Source organism: Ptychodera flava, chromosome 15, assembly GCF_041260155.1.
Source record: "Ptychodera flava strain L36383 chromosome 15, AS_Pfla_20210202, whole genome shotgun sequence".
NCBI lineage: Eukaryota > Metazoa > Hemichordata > Enteropneusta > Ptychoderidae > Ptychodera > Ptychodera flava.
This window is the reverse complement of record NC_091942.1, coordinates 36,607,987-36,628,359: the sequence shown is the minus strand read 5'-3', so window position 1 is coordinate 36,628,359 and position 20,373 is coordinate 36,607,987. Positions and strand designations below refer to the sequence as shown.

The 20,373-nt window shown below is 36.4% G+C and overlaps 2 protein-coding genes across 3 annotated transcripts in view; one reads left to right on the top strand and one right to left on the bottom strand.

Annotated features, from left to right (window-relative positions):
* Nucleotides 1-288: 288 nt before the first annotated feature.
* The window catches only part of LOC139152051 (2-oxoglutarate and iron-dependent oxygenase domain-containing protein 3-like), a 32,647-nt gene continuing 12,562 nt past the window's right edge, over nucleotides 289-20,373 (bottom strand). Inside the window, exons 3-11 of one of the 2 annotated variants that reach the window (XR_011556540.1) lie at nucleotides 9,766-9,971; nucleotides 8,468-8,543; nucleotides 6,630-6,672; nucleotides 4,348-4,412; nucleotides 3,858-3,917; nucleotides 3,059-3,212; nucleotides 2,433-2,556; nucleotides 1,353-2,036; nucleotides 289-1,222 (exon numbers count right to left, since the gene is read on the bottom strand). Coding sequence is in view for 1 of the 2 variants with exons in the window: in XM_070725142.1 (XP_070581243.1) it covers nucleotides 1,897-2,036; nucleotides 2,433-2,556; nucleotides 3,059-3,212; nucleotides 3,858-3,917; nucleotides 4,348-4,412; nucleotides 6,630-6,672; nucleotides 8,468-8,543; nucleotides 9,766-9,971 (868 nt within the window). In the remaining variant the exon portion in view is untranslated. Of the gene's footprint in view, nucleotides 2,037-2,432; nucleotides 2,557-3,058; nucleotides 3,213-3,857; nucleotides 3,918-4,347; nucleotides 4,413-6,629; nucleotides 6,673-8,467; nucleotides 8,544-9,765; nucleotides 9,972-20,373 lie in introns of both variants that reach the window. The other variant, XM_070725142.1, reaches the window with a different exon arrangement.
* Nucleotides 12,540-20,292, top strand: LOC139152052 (uncharacterized). The gene is made up of 4 exons (XM_070725143.1): nucleotides 12,540-15,116; nucleotides 17,430-17,642; nucleotides 17,830-18,078; nucleotides 19,911-20,292. Exons 1-4 carry the CDS (start codon nucleotides 15,099-15,101, stop codon nucleotides 20,172-20,174), a joined length of 744 nt encoding a protein of 247 aa, XP_070581244.1. The 5' UTR covers nucleotides 12,540-15,098; the 3' UTR covers nucleotides 20,175-20,292.

The window sequence follows — 20,373 nt, the reverse complement described above, 5'->3', positions numbered from 1 at the left end:
TCCTCTGCGACCATTAAGTCTGAATACATGAAGAGGATCCGTGCTGCCCTTATATAGTACCAAAATCAAAAGGGGGGGGGGGGGGGGGGGGGGGGGGGAATATGTGTGCATGTTCCATAGCCTTGACCTTTTTGACAGGTCCTGATAACCAATGAGGGAAGTCCATTTTGAATTATATGATGGTAACTGTGTTGCTTACTCTACATGTTGTCCACTGCTATATGCACTGTCAAGGGTAGTCATGGAAACAAAATCTGGATAATGACTGAGGATAACGAACTGTAGAAGTTTTGTCTTTTGAGAAATTATGGCTTTATTAAAACTTTAAAAAATACAGAGCGTCATGGAGTCACTACTACATGCAATGAAATGCTCATAATATGATGGGGCATTGCTTGATGTGCTTTACCAAATTTAATAATTAGAATACTAATGACAGTAGAATCTCTGTAGGATGTTAGGCATAGACAAAACATCTTTTGTGTAAATACCCTTGTGATGACATGAGAAAATACGAGTCTTTGAATGACTCTATTTAACAATAATTATAATGCTGTGGGAAATACCTAAATTTTCATGTTTTGCTTGGTACACTGTACAATGTTTAGAAATAAATGGTTGACTGCAATAATCATTATTGCCACAAATCTATCATTTGTCAGAAGAATACAACAGAACCAATTGAACATAAGCTAAGATGCGGATAGACGACACACTACATCAGCTTTCCCACATGTCCTAATGTTGCACTTGTAAAACCCACACAATGAGAAAAAATACAGGAAATAGCTTACAACATGAAGTAGATAAGTAGATAGCACAGTTACAGGCAATTTTCACAAAAAACACATCACTTCTATCTTTTTAAATCATGAAATCTGGTCAGAATTGAAATAGGAATGATATCTTTGTCATCCTTAAAGGCACATCCATACTAGACAGGGAATAAGTTTATGTCTATATCACTGCATAAAACTATTTATATGTTTTCACTTGAGGCTTAAATAACAATATACAATGATCATTACTTATCATATACAAATAAAATCATGCTGACTAAAAGCAGACGTGTTTGAATGATAGAGAATCTACATAAATTGTAAATTTTTCATCACAAGTAAAAAGAAGCAGCATTCCATTTTTGTAAATTTTTCCTTCAAATATAAATCCATACTGACTCACTTAACATGTAGAACACAGATCAATCGGATTAAAATCAGATGTAGAGTACAGCGACGTCTACTTACTCGTACACGGTATTCTCTTGCTGTCGCCTCACACAACAACAGCAAGAGAATACCGCGTAAGAGTGAGTAGACGTCGCCGTACTCGACATCTGATTTTAATCAGATTGAACACAGATATATGTTTTTTAATTTCAACTTTGAAAATCATCAGTATTCAAACATCAGTGTTCTCCCCAGGAATTCCTGATAGCATAGCAGTTAATTTGCATAACAATGCAATTGTTATGTTCATGAATTTCTATTGTTTACTCCAAAATTAAAGAGTAGTGCCTTTAATTGCTATGGAGAGAACACTAACTTCTATTTTGCAGTAACTACATGTCCATTTTTTGGTGAAGCATAAAATATTGCCAGTGATATGGAAGAAATAAACACTGCAGCACAGGTGTATTTCCAGAAAGTGCTAATATTTCTGATGCTTACAAACAAACCAAAGCTTTTATCCTTGCTGTGTTTTTAATAACTTCCAATAACATGGAAAAAGTAATGTTTTCCATTAAGGGCTCAATGTTGCATTATTGAATTTTACAGTTATTATGTTCAATTATCGATGGATTTACAAATCAATAATAGTGTAGTTTGACTTATAAAGAGTGGAAAAAGGAATGAAAAGTTGTGTTAATTTTTTTCTGGAAAATGCTCTTGCAGATCAGTTGGAGAAATCTGGATCACTGATGGCATTGTCTTCATCACAGGAGAAGGATACCGTGATAGCATAGCGAGTACCGGATGATACTTTCTCCACGTAGTGAAGATTCTCTGATCCAGATGTGAAGAATGATAAGCGACCTACAAGAAACAAATTCAAGACAACACGGTTTCCTTAGTCAAATCCTTCAACATCGCAGAAACATCGTCTATGAGCACTGGGTAAACAAAAAAGTGAAGCAATTGTGTAAATCCTGGCTACCATTAATTTTGAAATATCAAAGTTTACAGCTACTTCAGAAAATTCTTGTCTAATTTCTGTTGTCAACGCCATTTGAATACAAATAGGGCTTTTGCATGTGAAACTTTATCTATGCCAATAAAACCTGAGACACTGAATGAAATACAGTACAGACTAGGCTGTAGATAGTCTGCAGTTATACAGATAAAACTAAATGTATGCAAAATGATGATGATTTAAACTTTGTCCTGGTACGCATGTAATATGTTGAGATGATGGAAATGAAATGTACTTACCTAGCTTGGGTTCAACTGTCCAATTGGCTTCTTTATCCACAAACACAAATCTACCACCGTTGAAATCTTTGCCATAGTCAGTGAGATACACCAGTGATGTGTAGTCAAATGTTTCATAAGTTACCTACACACAAAAGACAATATTTGATTACACTAACTGTTGCTATCACTACACACATATGACATGAACTATGGGAAGGGCTTGGCGCAAAGAGCTATGGTAATTGCCTCTTCAATGTTGTATCACCAATATAACAAGGGAAGTTACACATTCCATGTCACAAATGTATTAAATAGCCACACAGTGCACAATTTATAATATTCACTGTTGACAAAGAGGCATAATCAGATAAGCATACATAAAGACACTTTGCACATTTGAATACCATTGTTAATATATTGCACTACAAGCTGTGGATGATAAGTGAAGGCATCACAGATCAGCCACAGAAACTTGATGATAATCAAAATGTACTGATGACCATCACATAATAGGAATTTATTTTATATAAAAAATTAAACTGTATAGAAAAGAGAAGTTTGGATAACAATATAATGCAAAAGTGAATTTTACATACTTTGGACAAAAAATTGTTCTGACATGGAGAACTTTAATCTTCCAATACCTTATCAATGTGTGGATGCCAGTACTCATCATGGACAGTCGTGGCTGGAGCACTAGTCAATCTTGAGAAAAATGTTGGATGTGTAAGATGTAATCTACTGGCTTTGATACCAAATTCCCTGGAAATGGCTTTTCTTATTTTATTCTTCACGTTTCTGTCAAAAAATGAATATTCCTACAGTTAAATTACAGACACCGCTGTTAATAAATCACCTGTGCAAAAGTTAGGATCTATCTTTTGTTGTCATCCACATGTGAGACAAATGAACAAAATATATCTAACTATTTATATTAACAAGATATACCACAATTTTATACCTTGGACTAGACTTCTGATAGGCAAAAGCATTATAAATGCAGATTTACCTTGTTGTGAACCTTAAACTTACGTCACTGTTACGTGCAAACAGTTCTGCACATATGTGTAATGTTTTACAAATAACATGCCACTTCACACTGTATTGCATACTGTGTTGCACAACTCAAGGCATGTAACAAGAGGGCGCTCTTGCAGAAAACCACTATGACAGTGCAAATCCATTGTACCATGTTTCTCATTTGATGTTGATTATGATCACTGATATAAATACCCTGCTTTTGAAACTTACATAAGTGCTAATGATGATATATCATCTGCTGTTTGGAAATTAATCTGCTAATATGAGATGTGATCTGCTACAATTTATAAGATGTACTCTGGTTATCAGTGTAGAAGTACTGTTACCGCTGAATACAATACAATACAATACACATATCATCAGCATAGCATTATGAAATCAAAGGGTCAAAGACAAACTTACGTGTACACTTCAGCATCCTCGGCGGAAAATATTGGACCAAAGTTTTTCTGATCTAGATATCTGTCATTTTTGTGTAAAAAGAAGTCAAACACTGCATGAATAAACATGTGGATTGATACTTGGCACAAACTCAAGTATTGACTTTTCAATTTATTTGTGGTATCTGTCTGTCTTTATAAATAAAACTTAAAGTTTCAACCAAATAAATACAACAGTTTAAACCCAGTGACTTTGCTGAACAGTAAAAAATATCAAAGAAAGCCATGAGTTAAATATCATGCTGACATTGGGTAAAATTAAGTAATGAAATCTGGTGAAGATGTTGTTCATGAAGGCATTTTTTAAGTAAAATATAACCATGTATCTTTGCCATCTTTTCAAAATCTGTGACTTATATTAAAGTACACACAGGCACTGATAGTCGTAATGAGATTTGGTGTCAATGGAACAACCTGAAATTTTTTAAAGTATTTCTAGAACATATACTCACTTATAAAGATTTATAAAACTGTTGCCTTTAGACAGAGCACCTGAGTGAAGATCTAAGATGGAAGCCTGCAAAAAGTTAAACATGAATAGAATTAAGTTAAATAATCTTAGTTGAACCACTTTTATCTGTTAGGCTGCCTATGTTTTCTTCAGAATGTCAGTTGGTCTGCTTCACAGGTCAAAGAAAATACACCTAAAAATCTGTTTCTTCAATTTGATATTCTCTTTATATGGTGATGGCATTTATACTGTTTCTCGTTGGCACTGACAACACGGCTTCCTATGCTTTATGTAGGGCATATGGCATATGTTTGCTTCAGAAAACCAGTCATTAGCCATTTGCAAACACTTCAGTTCTATCCCTATCAATTCTTGAATAGAAAAGAAACGTGTCTTAAGACCAAAAAAAAAAATAAATGTGCTGTTCCGATAACGTGGTTTTCAAAAATAAAGGTAGGTAGGTCGTGGGGATTTGTCCCCCCCCCCCCCCCCCCCCCCCCGAAATATTTTTATTTTCAAATATGCATTTTTCAGGGGTTCAGGGCAATCAAACACTGGCCCCAACATTTCCAGAAACGTATCATACATATAAAAGAATAAACATAGGGCCAAAGTCCCTGAAGCTACTATAGACATGCATACAAAATTAAGTATTTCCTTACTGTATGAAATTATCTCACTAAGGTCATCCTACGGACAAGTAACTAAATATTAAAGCTGTCTGACCAGCGGTTTGAAAGAACAAGCAACTCAACAGTTGACAGAGCTCTGTTGAGTTATGTAGAGAATAACCTTTTGTGACACATGTATTGATGAAGAAGGTGGATATCTTTGATTAACATTGTGAGTTCTGTTTAATAAGTTGAGACTGTACATACTCAGAGAAAGCACACTGAAGAGACAAAGGTTTGAAACTTAAGAAGTTCAAGGTCATCAAAAGCATTATAAGGAATCATGTTACACTTTCATTGCACTGTTTACACAGATTGCATAATTGCTATAAATAGCACATGAGGAATCTTTATACAGCCCAGCTTTACCATAAAAACCCTATCACTTTGACCACTCTTTTAATTGACCACTCTATTTTTTTTCCTCAAAAAGTAATTTTATTTTATCCTTACCAAGTCAACCATAAATGGAAATAAGAACTTTCTCTATCTCTATCTCTATCTCTATTGACTATTTTGAGCAATTTCTTTTAGATAACATACAGGGCACAATAAATGACGGTTCAGAATATGTCAAAGTTGGGATTCAGGAAAGTTGCCTTTACATGTTTTAATCCTCCAAGATGGTAAGCATTTCACTATGAACTGTCAAAAAAAGTTGAACTTTCTGATAATTCTACACTAAAATTATTTTGGCTTTGATGATTTCCTAATTAATTCAATTATTTAAAATCATATTAATTATTTTTTTCTGGGTGAATTGATAGGGTTTATACAGTACAAGAATTACATACAATGTAAGTCAAATTTTGACCAAAAATGACAAAAAAATTCCGTAAAAATACAGATTTGCATATTTCATCACAATTTGAACAAGTCTAAGTTGGGTTACCCCTAGGGACCTGTATACCAAATAACAAAGCTGTCTGACCAGCGGTTATAAAGAAGATGATTTTTACCAAAACACCTTTTTTGGCATTAATTTGCCTATTTTCAACAATATCAAAAAATTAAAAAAATAGTTTCTCAAAATCATATTTTTCATCTACACAACAAATATCAAATCAGTAAGTACTGTGGTTCTCAAGATATTTGAGTGGACGGACGCCTCACAAACGGACATACATACATACATACATACATACATACATACATACATACATACATACAGACTGACGACGGACGCCGGACGGATACCCATCCCAATAGCTTCTATAGACTATAGTCTATAGTAGCTAAAAACATAAAAGACATCCTCATTCAAGCAAAAATCAAATGCTAGGTAACGAACGTGTGATTTTTCGGGGTTTTTTTCTTTTTTTTACTACCATGTTTATATAGCTCTAAAAAGTTTAGGGTCAGCAGGTAAAAAATAGGGTAGGTTGGGTTATCAGAACGGCACAATTATTTTCTTCAGCCTAATATTTGTGGTAATTTTAAGCTTTTCAAAAACAAACTCTACAAACATCACAAACATCATATGTTCTCATCATATTGCCACACTTTTGGCATCCTGAGGATGAAAATATCACCTTTTCAACAAAGATGCTGTTAGTCTATGATCAGAGTTTATGTGTATTTGCAAAGAGATAATGTATAAACGACAACTTACTCCTCCACTTGAGCCACCAAATGCAAGTCCCTTTTTAGCAATTCTGAAAGAGAATAATATTTGAATTAAATTTTCAAAAATGTACATAGCTGTATTGGTCAATCAACACCTTTCAAACTTGAACAGTTTTGGGAAGTACTGTTCTGTCAACTTTGTCATTTACATGATCAAATACATCAATGATCAAATACCTTAAGTCTAGAAGAATAATTAAGTTGTTCCTTTGAATTGCCGCTTCTACTTTAGTCTATCAGAATTTTTTTCCCTTTTTGAAATTGTTGCAAATTTATACAGCGATCGTTTTACTTTAAGGCATTTTTGTTGCGCATATTTTTACAGTTTTTTGTTTCCTTCTGGGAGCATGTGGAAATGCTCAACATTTGTTCTGTCAACATTGCCTTTATATGTAACGCCGTATTACCGGTATTGTTGACAGTTTGTAAAATCTAGACTCCAAGTCATCAATAACAATGTAATTAGTGAGAGATTTTACTGGTTTGTAAAATATAATTCAAAAATTTTGCTTGCTGCCTCTGTAGCTTTGCCAATAAAATCCAAGGCACAATTTTTTTCCTCTGGCCTTATGTACATATGTAGGAATAGATATTTCATGCAAGAACTCTGGAATAAAAACTGTTCTGCTGGTATCAATAACTGATTGCCTGTAAAATTCAAACATTATCATGCACAATTTACTAGTACACAAAATTAAGGTTTTTTTTTTGATAAATGTGGTGAAGCCATTGACAATAATGCGATTGTTGGAATCTAAACAAAATTGAAACAATTATCACCAATATATCAGCACTGCAACAGAAAATGAGGGTGAATGATTCTAAATATAGCCTGGTGCTGGGAACCAGATGGTTGTCATTGTGATTTGCATTCAAATTACTAGATGAAAAGTTCAAGGACGGTGAGATCATGGCTTGCTTTGTTGTATTCTTCTGGAATTTCAAACACTGTACAAATTGCAGAGAATAATTTTCAAAATATGTTTATGCAATGTTTGAACATATTTCAAAAATTAAATTTTGTGCACAGAATGTTTTACTTTTCTCATATTGATACATAGGTTCCGCATGATATAGGACCGGGTGATCCACACAAAGAGTATTTTACCAAATGAGGTACTATCTACAGATTTACTTGATGCCATTCATCTTGTGTGCAAATCAAATTACATTATGACAGATATATGTATTTTAACCACTTCTACATATGGGTAGTGATATAGATATGCAGAAGATGAATTAATCATTTTCTAAACCAACATTTTTTTGACCAAACAGCCATTTCTTTACAAGTGGTACTGTATTTTCACTTTTACACCCCACATCTACATGGCATTAGCACTGGTTTGTGCTTTTCTTTTTCATTTATACTGCCTTTAGTATCTTTGTCTCAATGCAAAGGGTTTTCTTTTGCAACTTTCTATTGATTTCGCAAATAAAGGTTATCATATTTCATATATCATTGTCAAGAAAACTGTCAATGTCCAACAAAAGAGTATGAAATATACCGGTAATGTATGTTGCTATGAGGTAAAATTTTAGTGCTATAAACTTTTACAACTATTTGATAGACCCTCTTGACTGCCCTGAGTACATATATAATACTTAGTACATACTAAGATTTATCTATTTATCTATACAGATTTTGTCCATTGTACAGTTCAAGGTCTGTTAGGTATTATATCAACATTATTGATTACATAGTATAGTCCATCTTATTGCATACCATAGCTTAATTATGTATTTGTACACACTATTTAGTGACTAAGGAGTGCCCAAGAATTGCTGACACAATATCATTACATGTAAATATTAAAAACTTACTGTAATAGTTTTTTGGCTTCCTCTTTAGTGATGATGTCATCCATGACCACCCTACCACATCTCACTGGAGTACAACCTGCAAACAGCAAGCAAATCAATATTACTTGAAACTATTCCACTGTAAACAGTCCTCTGATGGACGAAAGAAAGAAAATAGTTATGAGGTTGCAGATAATAGGCAGAGGTACGTGAAGTTAACTCCGGCCAAATAAGATGACATTTTAGTACTCCTTTAGGTACATGCAGTATAGCCATCAAGAAATCGTGAGGTTCATAGCAAGACTTGCACTTGACTTTCGACTAAAATTGTTTGCAAAGATTTCTGACACGTACAGGTAAGTGTTTTTTCAGTGTAATATAATTAATAACACATGATGGCTTGGGCAAGATCATAATTTGTTGCATGCCCCCAGGCTGGTGCTAATGACAGTAATATTGGTGAGACCCTCGCCTTCAGCTTGGACATCATCAATATTACCGTCATAAGCATCATCCTTTTGGCGGGCTACAAAACATCATCTTGCCTTTCATGTGTTATCATTCAAATACTCCTGATATTGATGTCAGACTCTTTTGCAGACTTCTATACCAAATCTACTAGTCTTGGTAATGTAATATCACCATTGTCATTTATTAATAGATAAACCATATGCTTTGTCTGCTCTTGTCAAACATTAATCAGTGGAAACAAAAATACCCTTTGGATATTATAAATATCCTTACTATATAATATAGTACAGGTATATACGCAGCCACTATTTTTGTTTTACATGCCATTACATAGCATAAGCAGTGTTATATAAAATTACAACATTGATTTATATGGAAATTGAATCTTTTAATGATGAGGTGATGACAGTTTCACAGGACATCATCTCTGAATGAGTTACAGTAGAGAGGGAAAATGGTCATTGTAAATGAGTAGCAAGGTTTAAAGACTTGCCGGGATGAATTAATAAATTTGCTTCAGATCGATTTTGTAGAAGTTAACTTACACCTACTTAGTTTCTAATTTCAATAACTAAAGAAAGTTATGGTATGATGCAATTGGTTTGCAACCTGACAATTTAATAGCACTTACAAAATAGACCATAGAGGGCGACATTTGGAAACGATGTCACTCACATCACAACAAAGTAGTTTCTTGTTCATGTATGATATCCATGTCAGTTGGATAATTCAAAACAAAGTTTAATTAATATATCATTTATAATTGGTATGTAAATTATGGAATGGAAAATGTTATGACAAGACAGCTCTGGTATTTATGAATTAAACAGAAACAAAAAAATATTCACCTGGTATTCTTTTATAGTTATCATAATCATTGGAACATGACCTCTGATAGATTTTTCTGTCAATGGTTTCTGACTGTGCTGCCAACACCTTGACATCTTCCTTTCCTCTTATGAACATAAGACCAATCAGAAAAGCTGCGATGAATGCCACACGAACTAATGCTCTGTTGACGGCTTTCTTGTACACTGATGGGTCTGTTGATGTTCTGTTGATCAGAAAAATATGAAAGTTTGATTTGGTCAAGCTGGTTAAAACCAATAATGTACACTTTGACAAACTTACCTATTTGCAGACCCCTAAAAAGCTACATAGTTGATAAAAAGATACAATTTTCACCCTGTTGTCTTCCTAGATATACATAAGTGTAAGTTGACTTTTACCGACTTGACTTAAAAGTGATAGTGGTAGTGGGTCTTACAGTATTGGGTGCTATAAACACGATTGGAACTAATTTGGGATAACTGGATCTTCATATTTTTCAAATTTCTAAAAAATGTTAGGTGCCCTATAGCTGAATTTTGCTATATTACAAATTACTCATAAAAACAAGTGTAACTTTAAAAGAAAAGCAGGTGAGTTTACATTTGCAGATTAAAAACACATTAATTCACCATCCAATTATCCCGAATTAGTTCCAATCGTGTTTATAGTGATTGTCTGGGTACCGAGATCATTTTTGTTTTTGAATGATTGACTTGTAAAGGGATGATAATAATGTGGTTCAAGGCCAATGTTTGAAAATGAAAGAAAATTGACATGGGGTTAGTACTATTGCACTACTAAAACTTGACATTGAAAACATCATAAAGAGTCAGTATGGGTCATGTCCTACTCTGCACAGACAGATAGATAAGACAGGTAGAGAAGTGATGGGGACAGGTACAAGGACATTCAACTGAAATAGGAATTGTATACAATTCTACCAGGGATCTTTGTACAATGGGTCCCTTTTACAAAATATGTTTTTTCAAGTAGCAATGCATAAAATGTACCCTTATCCCTCTTGTTTTCTGTGTTAATAAGACAATAGATCTTTTCCACCATATTGTCTATGGCATAACATCTTTTTGATTAATACTTGAAATACATCCGTGGATCTTGCCTGTGTCAGCCTAGAAACCCAGATAACTAACAGAGTTCAGAAACCGAGATAATTTGCTTTCCAGTGATGTAATTAGATCAGTCTTCACACTGAGAATTAAAACTAAAATGTCTGCCTGGGGATTTGGATCTCTGTTTACACATTGATACCCATAACATGATTAAAATCAGGGCATCTTGCCTGCAACCTTGGCTTTATCAAATTTCATGGTGAATACACTGATAGGTGATCAGCCTAGGACATGGAAATTCCAATAAAAATCAACAAATCATAGAAATGACACTAATGATGAGGGTGTTAAAGTTTGTCATTTAGTTCAACAATGAATGTTTCTTCTGCTTCACCCAAGCACTTGAAATAATAAATACTATCTTTTCCATCACAAGGAATTGCATACAAAATCCAACATTGCTGTTGATAAATGAATTCTACTCCAGACTTAAAGTTCTATTGTCGACAATTTATTTTGTCAACACTGGCTGTTACACACCAATGGGCTGTGTTGATGTGATTCAAGAGTAGAAGAGGAAACTGTATTTTACTAACAGAACAAAAAGGGCAGCAAATACATTTGCAATTACACCAATGAAGATGCAACAACCTTATCAACATACCAATGATATCTGACAAAGTCCCATTAAAAATTGAGACCACCCAGTGCCATTAAAAATTGACACCAACCCATGATGTTTTCAGTCTCAATAGTAAAGAACAGTTTTATAACCAGTCCCCTACTGTTAACAAAGCATTTCTAAATATTAATTTCATCATTATAAAATATAAATGTATACAATCATTAAATGCTCTTCATGCGTACTGAACTCTTGCTGTGGACACAAATTGCAATATTATTTAAAATGTCTAGGCTGCTTATTCTTCAATATCACAGGTTTAAAAACAAACTTTGTCTTGTATCATGAACACAATAAATGAAGAATGTTTAACAAATATTTTACATGATACATGTAGCTTATGCTGAAACAATTCAGTGTTTGTTTGACAACCTATAGGATGAAAGATGAAACTCATAATATTTATGTAAAGTGTGTTTAAGGAGAATTGCTGGCAAATTGACAGTTTCATGTTAGGTTCAGGGTTCAAAGGTTTTACATGTATAATCTGCAAAGACCATACTGCCTGATGATCTCTGTCAAGTGAGAAAATGGTAATTGCATAAATGTAGCATTTGCTGTATTTTTTACAGCATGATTTAAATATCATTTACATTGTAAACAATCTCCATTGTGAAGACATCCCTCAGGTGCATTTCAAAAGACACAGTTTTCAAGCAATGTAACAATACACACACACACACACACACACACACACACACACACACAACACACATAATATATATATATATATATATATTATATATATATATATATATATGTTCTCATCTATTATGTATGTGTATATATACTGCACGAGAAACATCCGAAACATCCAAAGTAGTCGGGATACATGTATATACTTAACCATCCCATAGTCCCCCGAATAAGAAGCAGGAGCCACTGAGTGACGCGTATGATGATGAGGAGCTCGCACTCAATCAGCTGATAGGAAAATCAGGCCAGCTGTGTAGATTTCTGCCTCAGCCTGCTAATATTTGATGTTGCGTGTAGCGGCTGTTTATCGCGTATGCGATCAATATTTACAGAAACAGGGCTGACTTGCAGCAGTTTCGAAGGTGGTAGCTGGTTGGCCGATTCAAATTATATAATTTGCATATGTGCATAATTTACCTAGAAGCAGTAATGCATTGACGGTTGTGGGCTCTGTTCAATGTTGTCAATTAAACCACAGTAGTAAGAAATTGGAATAAGCTAAGTGTTCTTAACTATTTGTGCGTCTATTTTTTTTTAATGTAAATTTGGTATGCTTGTTCTACACTTGGTTTTTTGTTGTTTTTTTTTGAGGGATTATGTCGTTCACGACAGCTTGTTCATGCTTTAAACTTGCGTTCTTTTTCTGTTGATCATAGCTAGGCTTTTTCTGTGTTGAGCACTGTTGATTGTGTTGATCAGTGTTGATCACAGGCTTTTCTGTGTTGAGCACTGTTGATCATAGCTAGGCCGTTTCTGTGTTGAGCACTGTTGATCATAACCTAGGCCTTTTCTGTGTTGAGCAGTGTTGATCATGTTGATCAGTGTTGATCAAAGGCTTTTCTGTGTTGAGCACTGTTGATCGTGTTGATCACAGGCTTTTCTGTGTTGAGCACTGTTGATCGTGTTGATCACAGGCTTTTCTGTGTTGAGCACTGTTGATCACAATTAGGCTTTTTCTGTGTTGAGCAGTGTTGATCATGTTGATCAGTGTTGATCACAGGCTTTTCTGTGTTGAGCAGTGTTGATCATGTTGATCAGTGTTGATCACAGGCTTTTCTGTGTTGAGCACTGTTGATCACAATTAGGCTTTTTCTGTGTTGAGCAGTGTTGATCATGTTGATCAGTGTTGATCACAGGCTTTTCTGTGTTGAGCACTGTTGATCGTGTTGATCACAGGCTTTTCTGTGTTGAGCACTGTTGATCATAGCTAGGCTTTTTTCTGTGTTGAGCAGTGTTGATCATGTTGATCAGTGTTGATCACAGGCTTTTCTGTGTTGAGCACTGTTGATCATAGCTAGGCTTTTTCTGTGTTGAGCAGTGTTGATCATGTTGATCAGTGTTGATCACAGGCTTTTCTGTGTTGAGCAGTGTTGATCACAGCTAGGCTTTTTCTGTGTTGATCATGTTGATCAGTGTTGATCACAGGCTTTTCTGTGTTGAGCAGTGTTGATCATAGCTAGGCTTTTTCTGTGTTGATCAGTGTTGATCATGTTGATCAGTGTTGATCACAGGCTTTTCTGTGTTGAGCACTGTTGATCACAGCTAGGCTTTTTCTGTGTTGATCATGTTGATCAGTGTTGATCACAGGCTTTTCTGTGTTGAGCAGTGTTGATCACAGGCTTTTCTGTGTTGAGCACTGTTGATCACAGCTAGGCTTTTTCTGTGTTGAGCAGTGTTGATCATGTTGATCAGTGTTGATCACAGGCTTTTCTGTGTTGAGCACTGTTGATCATGTTGATCAGTGTTGATCACAGGCTTTTCTGTGTTGAGCACTGTTGATCATGTTGATCAGTGTTGATCACAGGCTTTTCTGTGTTGAGCACTGTTGATCACAATTAGGCTTTTTCTGTGTTGAGCAGTGTTGATCATGTTGATCAGTGTTGATCACAGGCTTTTCTGTGTTGAGCACTGTTGATCGTGTTGATCACAGGCTTTTCTGTGTTGAGCACTGTTGATCATAGCTAGGCTTTTTTCTGTGTTGAGCAGTGTTGATCATGTTGATCAGTGTTGATCACAGGCTTTTCTGTGTTGAGCAGTTTTGATCATAACTAGGCTTTTTCTGTGTTGAGCAGTGTTGATCATGTTGATCAGTGTTGATCACAGGCTTTTCTGTGTTGAGCAGTGTTGATCACAGCTAGGCTTTTTCTGTGTTGATCATGTTGATCAGTGTTGATCACAGGCTTTTCTGTGTTGAGCAGTGTTGATCGTTTTGATCACAGGCTTTTCTGTGTTGAGCACTGTTGATCACAGCTAGGCTTTTTCTGTGTTGAGCAGTGTTGATCATGTTGATCAGTGTTGATCACAGGCTTTTCTGTGTTGAGCACTGTTGATCACAGTTAGGCTTATTCTGTTTTGAGCACTGTTAGGCTTTTTCTGTGTTGAGCAGTGTTGATCATGTTGATCAGTGTAGATCACAGGCTTTTCTGTGTTGAGCACTGTTGATCACAGCTAGGTTTTCAGGGCTTTTTCTGCTGTTTTGAGCACTGGAACTTTAGCATTAATTTTCCCTGGCATATAGTCCTAATCTTCTCCAATATATTTTAAATCACCCCCATTAAGCCACATTACCTGCATTTACATTCATTTGTCTACTACTGGCGACGGATTCGTTGAATGAAGTTTTGGTATCTTCGCGGGATTTTGAAATCGGCCGTCAGTACGCCCAAATAATCACGTGATGCCGGTACAAACAAACCCACATGTGTACTGAACGCGTATGGAAACACACGTATGTCTGTGCGCGTTTGCGCACATGGCCTTGTTTGTACCGTGGTCGATTCGAATTCCGGGTTTGGCCTATGAATACAACGTCACGCAGCGATATTTTAAACGAGAACGGGAACTTGGCGTGTGACTTACAAATGGGCCGGGTGAACTTCTCGTGAACTCATATCACCATACAATGGACTCGACGGAAGACGTAAGTAATACATATGTATATATTTTTTCAAAACAAGTGCACGTGTCTGGCAAATTCAACATGTTCATGTTCGAATGCAGACTTTTCTCACTCATCAGGTATTTACTTTGACCGTCATTTCTATCGAGAAAACACATCCAGCAACTTTTAGCGAATTAGAAACCTTTGTAGGACGCCTGAAATAATATGCCGATCACAATTGCTGTGGGTCCTACTAAAAACTGCCCGGCAATGCCCGGCAATGCCTGGCACTGCCCGGCGACAAACAGGGCACTGCCCGGCACGAAATAAGCGCGTCAGTTATCACAAGAAGTTTATATCTACATACCACAGACCACTAACTCTTATAAAAACCTAAAACACGATAGTTCAAGCCTCAAAAACGTCGATTTACTGGTCTTTAGTTACGGCGTTTGTAACCTTACGCTGGGCCAGTTAGCCCTCAGAATAATGAATTGTACATCGATAACATTAAAAGTGGAAAAAAAACCCCGGGAATCTGGAACTGTCAAATGCAATATGCAAGCACTTGCTTTCGGACACCCCATCCAGCAAGACTTCAAAGTACAAGGCGAAGTTTCGTTTAAATTTCGATAGGCTACTACCCCTTCTCTCAGTAAATAGTTGGTTCTGTAAACAAGATTGCGTAGGGCCGGCCCAGCGTAGGGTTACGAACGCCGTAACTATAAACCAGTAAATCGACGTTTTCGAGGCTTGAACTATGGTTTTTTAGGATTTTAATAAGAGTTAGTGGTCTGTGGTATGTAGATATCGACTTCTTGTGATAGCTGACGCGCTTATTTCGTGCCGGGCAGTGCTCTGTTTGTCGCCGGGCATTGCCGGGCATTGCCGGGCAGTTTTAGTAGGACCGATCACCCAATTGCTGTGGTCTGAATCCAGGATTTGAGTTGTAAGAATCGCACAACACTCGCAGAATTGTGATTTTTCGATAAACGGCTATGATTTCTCGACGACATATGTGCAAAGTTTTCCGCTGCCGCCTGTGTTTGTAAGCTTATGCGTTGTTACTTACGGCAAAGTAGTTACGTTGCAGTCGAGTCTACATGAACGTGAATACTTTCCCCGATACTTTCACATCAGCGATATCCAGCATTGTATTATTCAGGGCTACGACGAAAGGACGGATCTGTCTTATTGCAAAAACAAAAATCGCTTGCAGTGCAGTGCAAGCCTCACTTTACAGCCGTAGATTTTGGGCGCGACGTTACTCCATGGCCGGGCTGTCTGATGAGTGATGACCGGCTGCGGCCGGAAGTTCATGTTGACCACACGCGACACGGGCTGATCTTGTTTTCTCAGACTATATAATCATAGCCTATCCATCTTGCTTATTTTCGAACCGATGACCGTAGAGGATAAAAGAATTTACATTCACGCTAAACAAACTGGATTTACAATGATCAAACTTGCATTTTTACCTTCACGGATTGAGTTGACCCTCAAAGAGTCCAAGCATTTGATCGTGGGTGCGTATCCCATGAGCGTTTTTCTCTGATCTCGGGCGCAGCGTAGCCCAACATGGAAAACATAAACACGATTTCTATTATTTGAATATGACGTTATTTTTTGATAGAATTTTAACAAAGATACGTTAGGAAAGAGGGAGAATCTGCAAGACAACGCTAGTTTGTTTGGACTGTAAAAGCCACAATGCAGAACCAGCAGTGAGCCACTACAGCTGTATATGCAGCGCACACAAAAAATGTTTGTGGCAGCACTATGGTCTTTGGCTAAATAGAAACCGACTGACAGATAAAATACTTTAGAAAATAGGAGTGCAGTCAATACAAGATGTGAATAAACTATAACACAAAGAAAGATAAACAATCATGCATAACTATAAACTTACATAAATAAGAAACCCTAGAAATAAAGGCCTATGCACATGGGAAGTCGATTAAAAATAAAATGAACAGCAATGAAATCATGAAAGTGAAGAGCAAACTATATGGACGCTGAAAATGGCATAGCAGAGTAATTGAAAGAAAGGAGTATCCAAGTTGATTCTAATGTAACGCTTTGAAATGCTCCGGCATACATATCATTTAGTGTTCAGATTTATTTTGCTTGTTTTTTTCACGGTGTATGTGTACATGTGTTTCTACATATTTCATTGTCTTGTTTTTGTACCCATTTTTCAGCCAAAGGTCCCTACGAATACAAATTTCATAATCTGACTGCTAGACCTTTCATAGTCTTCATAATGATTTGCTCTTGGGAGATGGATTGTATCTTTAGCATGGAATGTCTGTTTCATTGGTTTTGACATGTTTGCTCAACATTTTCACATAGACATCACCGCCACCTTCATCCGATGACAGCCAAGAGCACATCGATGTTTCAAGCACAGTTAGAGGCAGGGGCAGAGGCAGGGGTAGAGGCAGAGGCAGAGGTCGTGCAAGAGGAAGAGGTAGAGGAAGGGGCAGACACACTACCACAGAAGCCAGACCAACATCAAGTAATGAGGCCTTACTCAATATAGAACAGAGGAAGGTAACGTTACGGGTAAGCCATTTATCACATATGTGTGTGAATATTGCCTTTTTCTTTATCTTCAGACCCAAAGGGTCCACATTAGTGCTGGTACAGCTATTTTACTATCATGGTGTGTGCTCTTATGCTCAGTCACAATGATGTCTTTATAAACTTGGTGCACAGACATGCATGTAAAAAATTTGTCATTTTCTTTCAGGCCATGATAGAACAAATGAACGACACAGAAAAAAATGACCAACTGCTAAAGATTATTGAGAACCAACCAAGTCTTGTGTTTAACTTGGCAGTACCGCAAACACAACAACCTGGAGTGGGCGGATACCATCAGTCAGAATCATCTTCCAAACCAGATTGGTGTGTTTGCACATTATATAGGGAAATGCCCACACAACCAGAGAGAAAGTGCTGTGATAGACCTCATGAATTCTGTATGTCACAATCACTGGTGAGTAGTTACAGTTATGCTCAACGGAAAGTAGACGATGAGATTAAATGATACCTTACTCAATTACTAATTTACATCAGACACTTTATTTCTAAAACTACACTAGTACCTCACAATATTGCTTGCGAGCGGCAAGTTCTCAAAGACAAGAATAACAAATACCAGACCTAAATGATTCCTTAACATAACAGTCGCTTTGACTGCTTCTCTGCCGACATGAGTGCCTTATCTCTTTCCACTGGTTTATTGCCGTAATCTTATACCACGATACTAATTACACAGAGACAAAAAGACAACTCTAGTTCTTGCTGAAATGAACGTCCTCACCGGGGTAGACTGGCCGACATTGTTGAGACACTGCTCAGTAAGTGTCAAGTAGATTTGATTTTTCAATCTTTAAAATCATGACTTCTGCTTTTGCCAATTTTCATTTTCTTGACACTAAAATGCCTTAAAACAGATTACCCCTAATTCTTTGTATGAAAATGCCTCGACCTAACCCCCCTAATTCTTTGTAAAACAGGTCCACACTTACGATTGATAACAATGGGTATTTTGCCAAACCATGGTGGTGAAAATGTTACAATCAACTGCCACTCTGTAATTTGTGCTAGAGTGAAGATAAGTGTGGACAAAAACATTTGGATAAAACTGACTTAATTTGGCAATGTTATCACGCATGGGGGTCTCTAGCTATGTACCATATCGCCAACTTTACAATTACCTAAGCTACTGATGATTAATGTGAAATACTGTCTATGTGTCCACTGTTCTGTGTATCTCTTCTAGCAGTCAAACAGTGGTGCAACTATTCTCATGCATACTCTTCCAAGTACATTTGATTGGGATGTTTAACGTTTTGTGTTTATTATATCCAATCAAATGAGACTTTGTCTATCTGTTATTCAATGGCTCAAAATTGATGAGGGTCAATTACAGATTTGTATAATCCTCTACAAGATATACTCGCCAAACCAGAGAAACCACATAATTATTGTCTGTCTCAAGATATCTTTGCAAGAGCTTTTCAGACAAAACGTTTGATTCATGAATGATGAAGATGTTTCATTATTTGCCTTTTATATATCTCTTTGAGAGGCACATAGTTACTTCATACTTCAGCCAACTTACAGTTGTCTTTTTGTCGCTGTGTAATTAGTATCGTGGTATAAGATTACGGCAATAAACCAGTGGAAAGAGATAAGGCACTCATGTCGGCAGAGAAGCAGGCAAGCGACTGTTATGTTAAGGAATCATTTAGGTCTGGTATTTGTTATTCTTGTCTTTGAGAACTTGCCGCTCGCAAGCAATATTGTGAGGTACTAGTGTAGTTTTAGAAATAAAGTGTCTGATGTAAATTAGTAATTGAGTAAGGTATCATTTAATCTCATCGTCTACTTTCCGTTGAGCATAACTGTAACTTGTAAGCTTTGAAACTGTGCTACTCATGCTTCTGAAAACTGAAAGCAATCCAGCAAGTTAGTCCTGATTCACTGACTTTGGGATTATTATAAGCATCAACATGCAGTACAGGTAGCTGCACTGACTCTGTACTCAGTGAAGTCATCGTATTATTTAAGACAATGCACAAAATCTGCAAGAATCATCAGTCTGTAATTTGATAATAATTTTGATAACAATTAACTTCCATGTGTCATGTTCACTCAAAGTTCCACATTAAAAGTCACTAAATCATGAAAATAACTAAACTCAAGTTAACACTGATTTATCATAGGATACATTGATCTAGACCAAACAGACGTAGGATCAATGGAATCAATTTTTTCCAAAACTCTAGATTACCTCTAACATTGTCTTTCTTTATCTTTTAGGATTTGAGAATCTTCTGCTTAAACGAAGGGGTCCTGGCAATAGCTAGGGCTTACCGAAGGGATGTTTTGGCATTGAACGAGGATGCAGACCTGAATAAGTGTAACAGACATGCTGCGTATAGGCAGTTTATTCTGTGGCAGTATGGAAGATTGGGTGCTGGAGACAGAAGGGTCATTCCTAGTTGTTGTGTGTGGGCCATCCGTGATAAGTTCCCAGACAGATTTGGACAATACACAGGATTTAATCCTGGGAGATTGGCCTAAGTTTAATCGGTTGTTACATTTGATGTTATTCTGTCAGTGATTATGTTGTACAGTTAAACATGTTGACTTTTCCTTTGATGTTTCGTTATAAAATGAATAAATCTGTTGAAAACAATAATTTGTGTTTGCTCCTATCCCAGTAACTGGTGCATAACTGGTGCATAAAATGTGAAATAGTTAAATAAATTCACTAGCCACC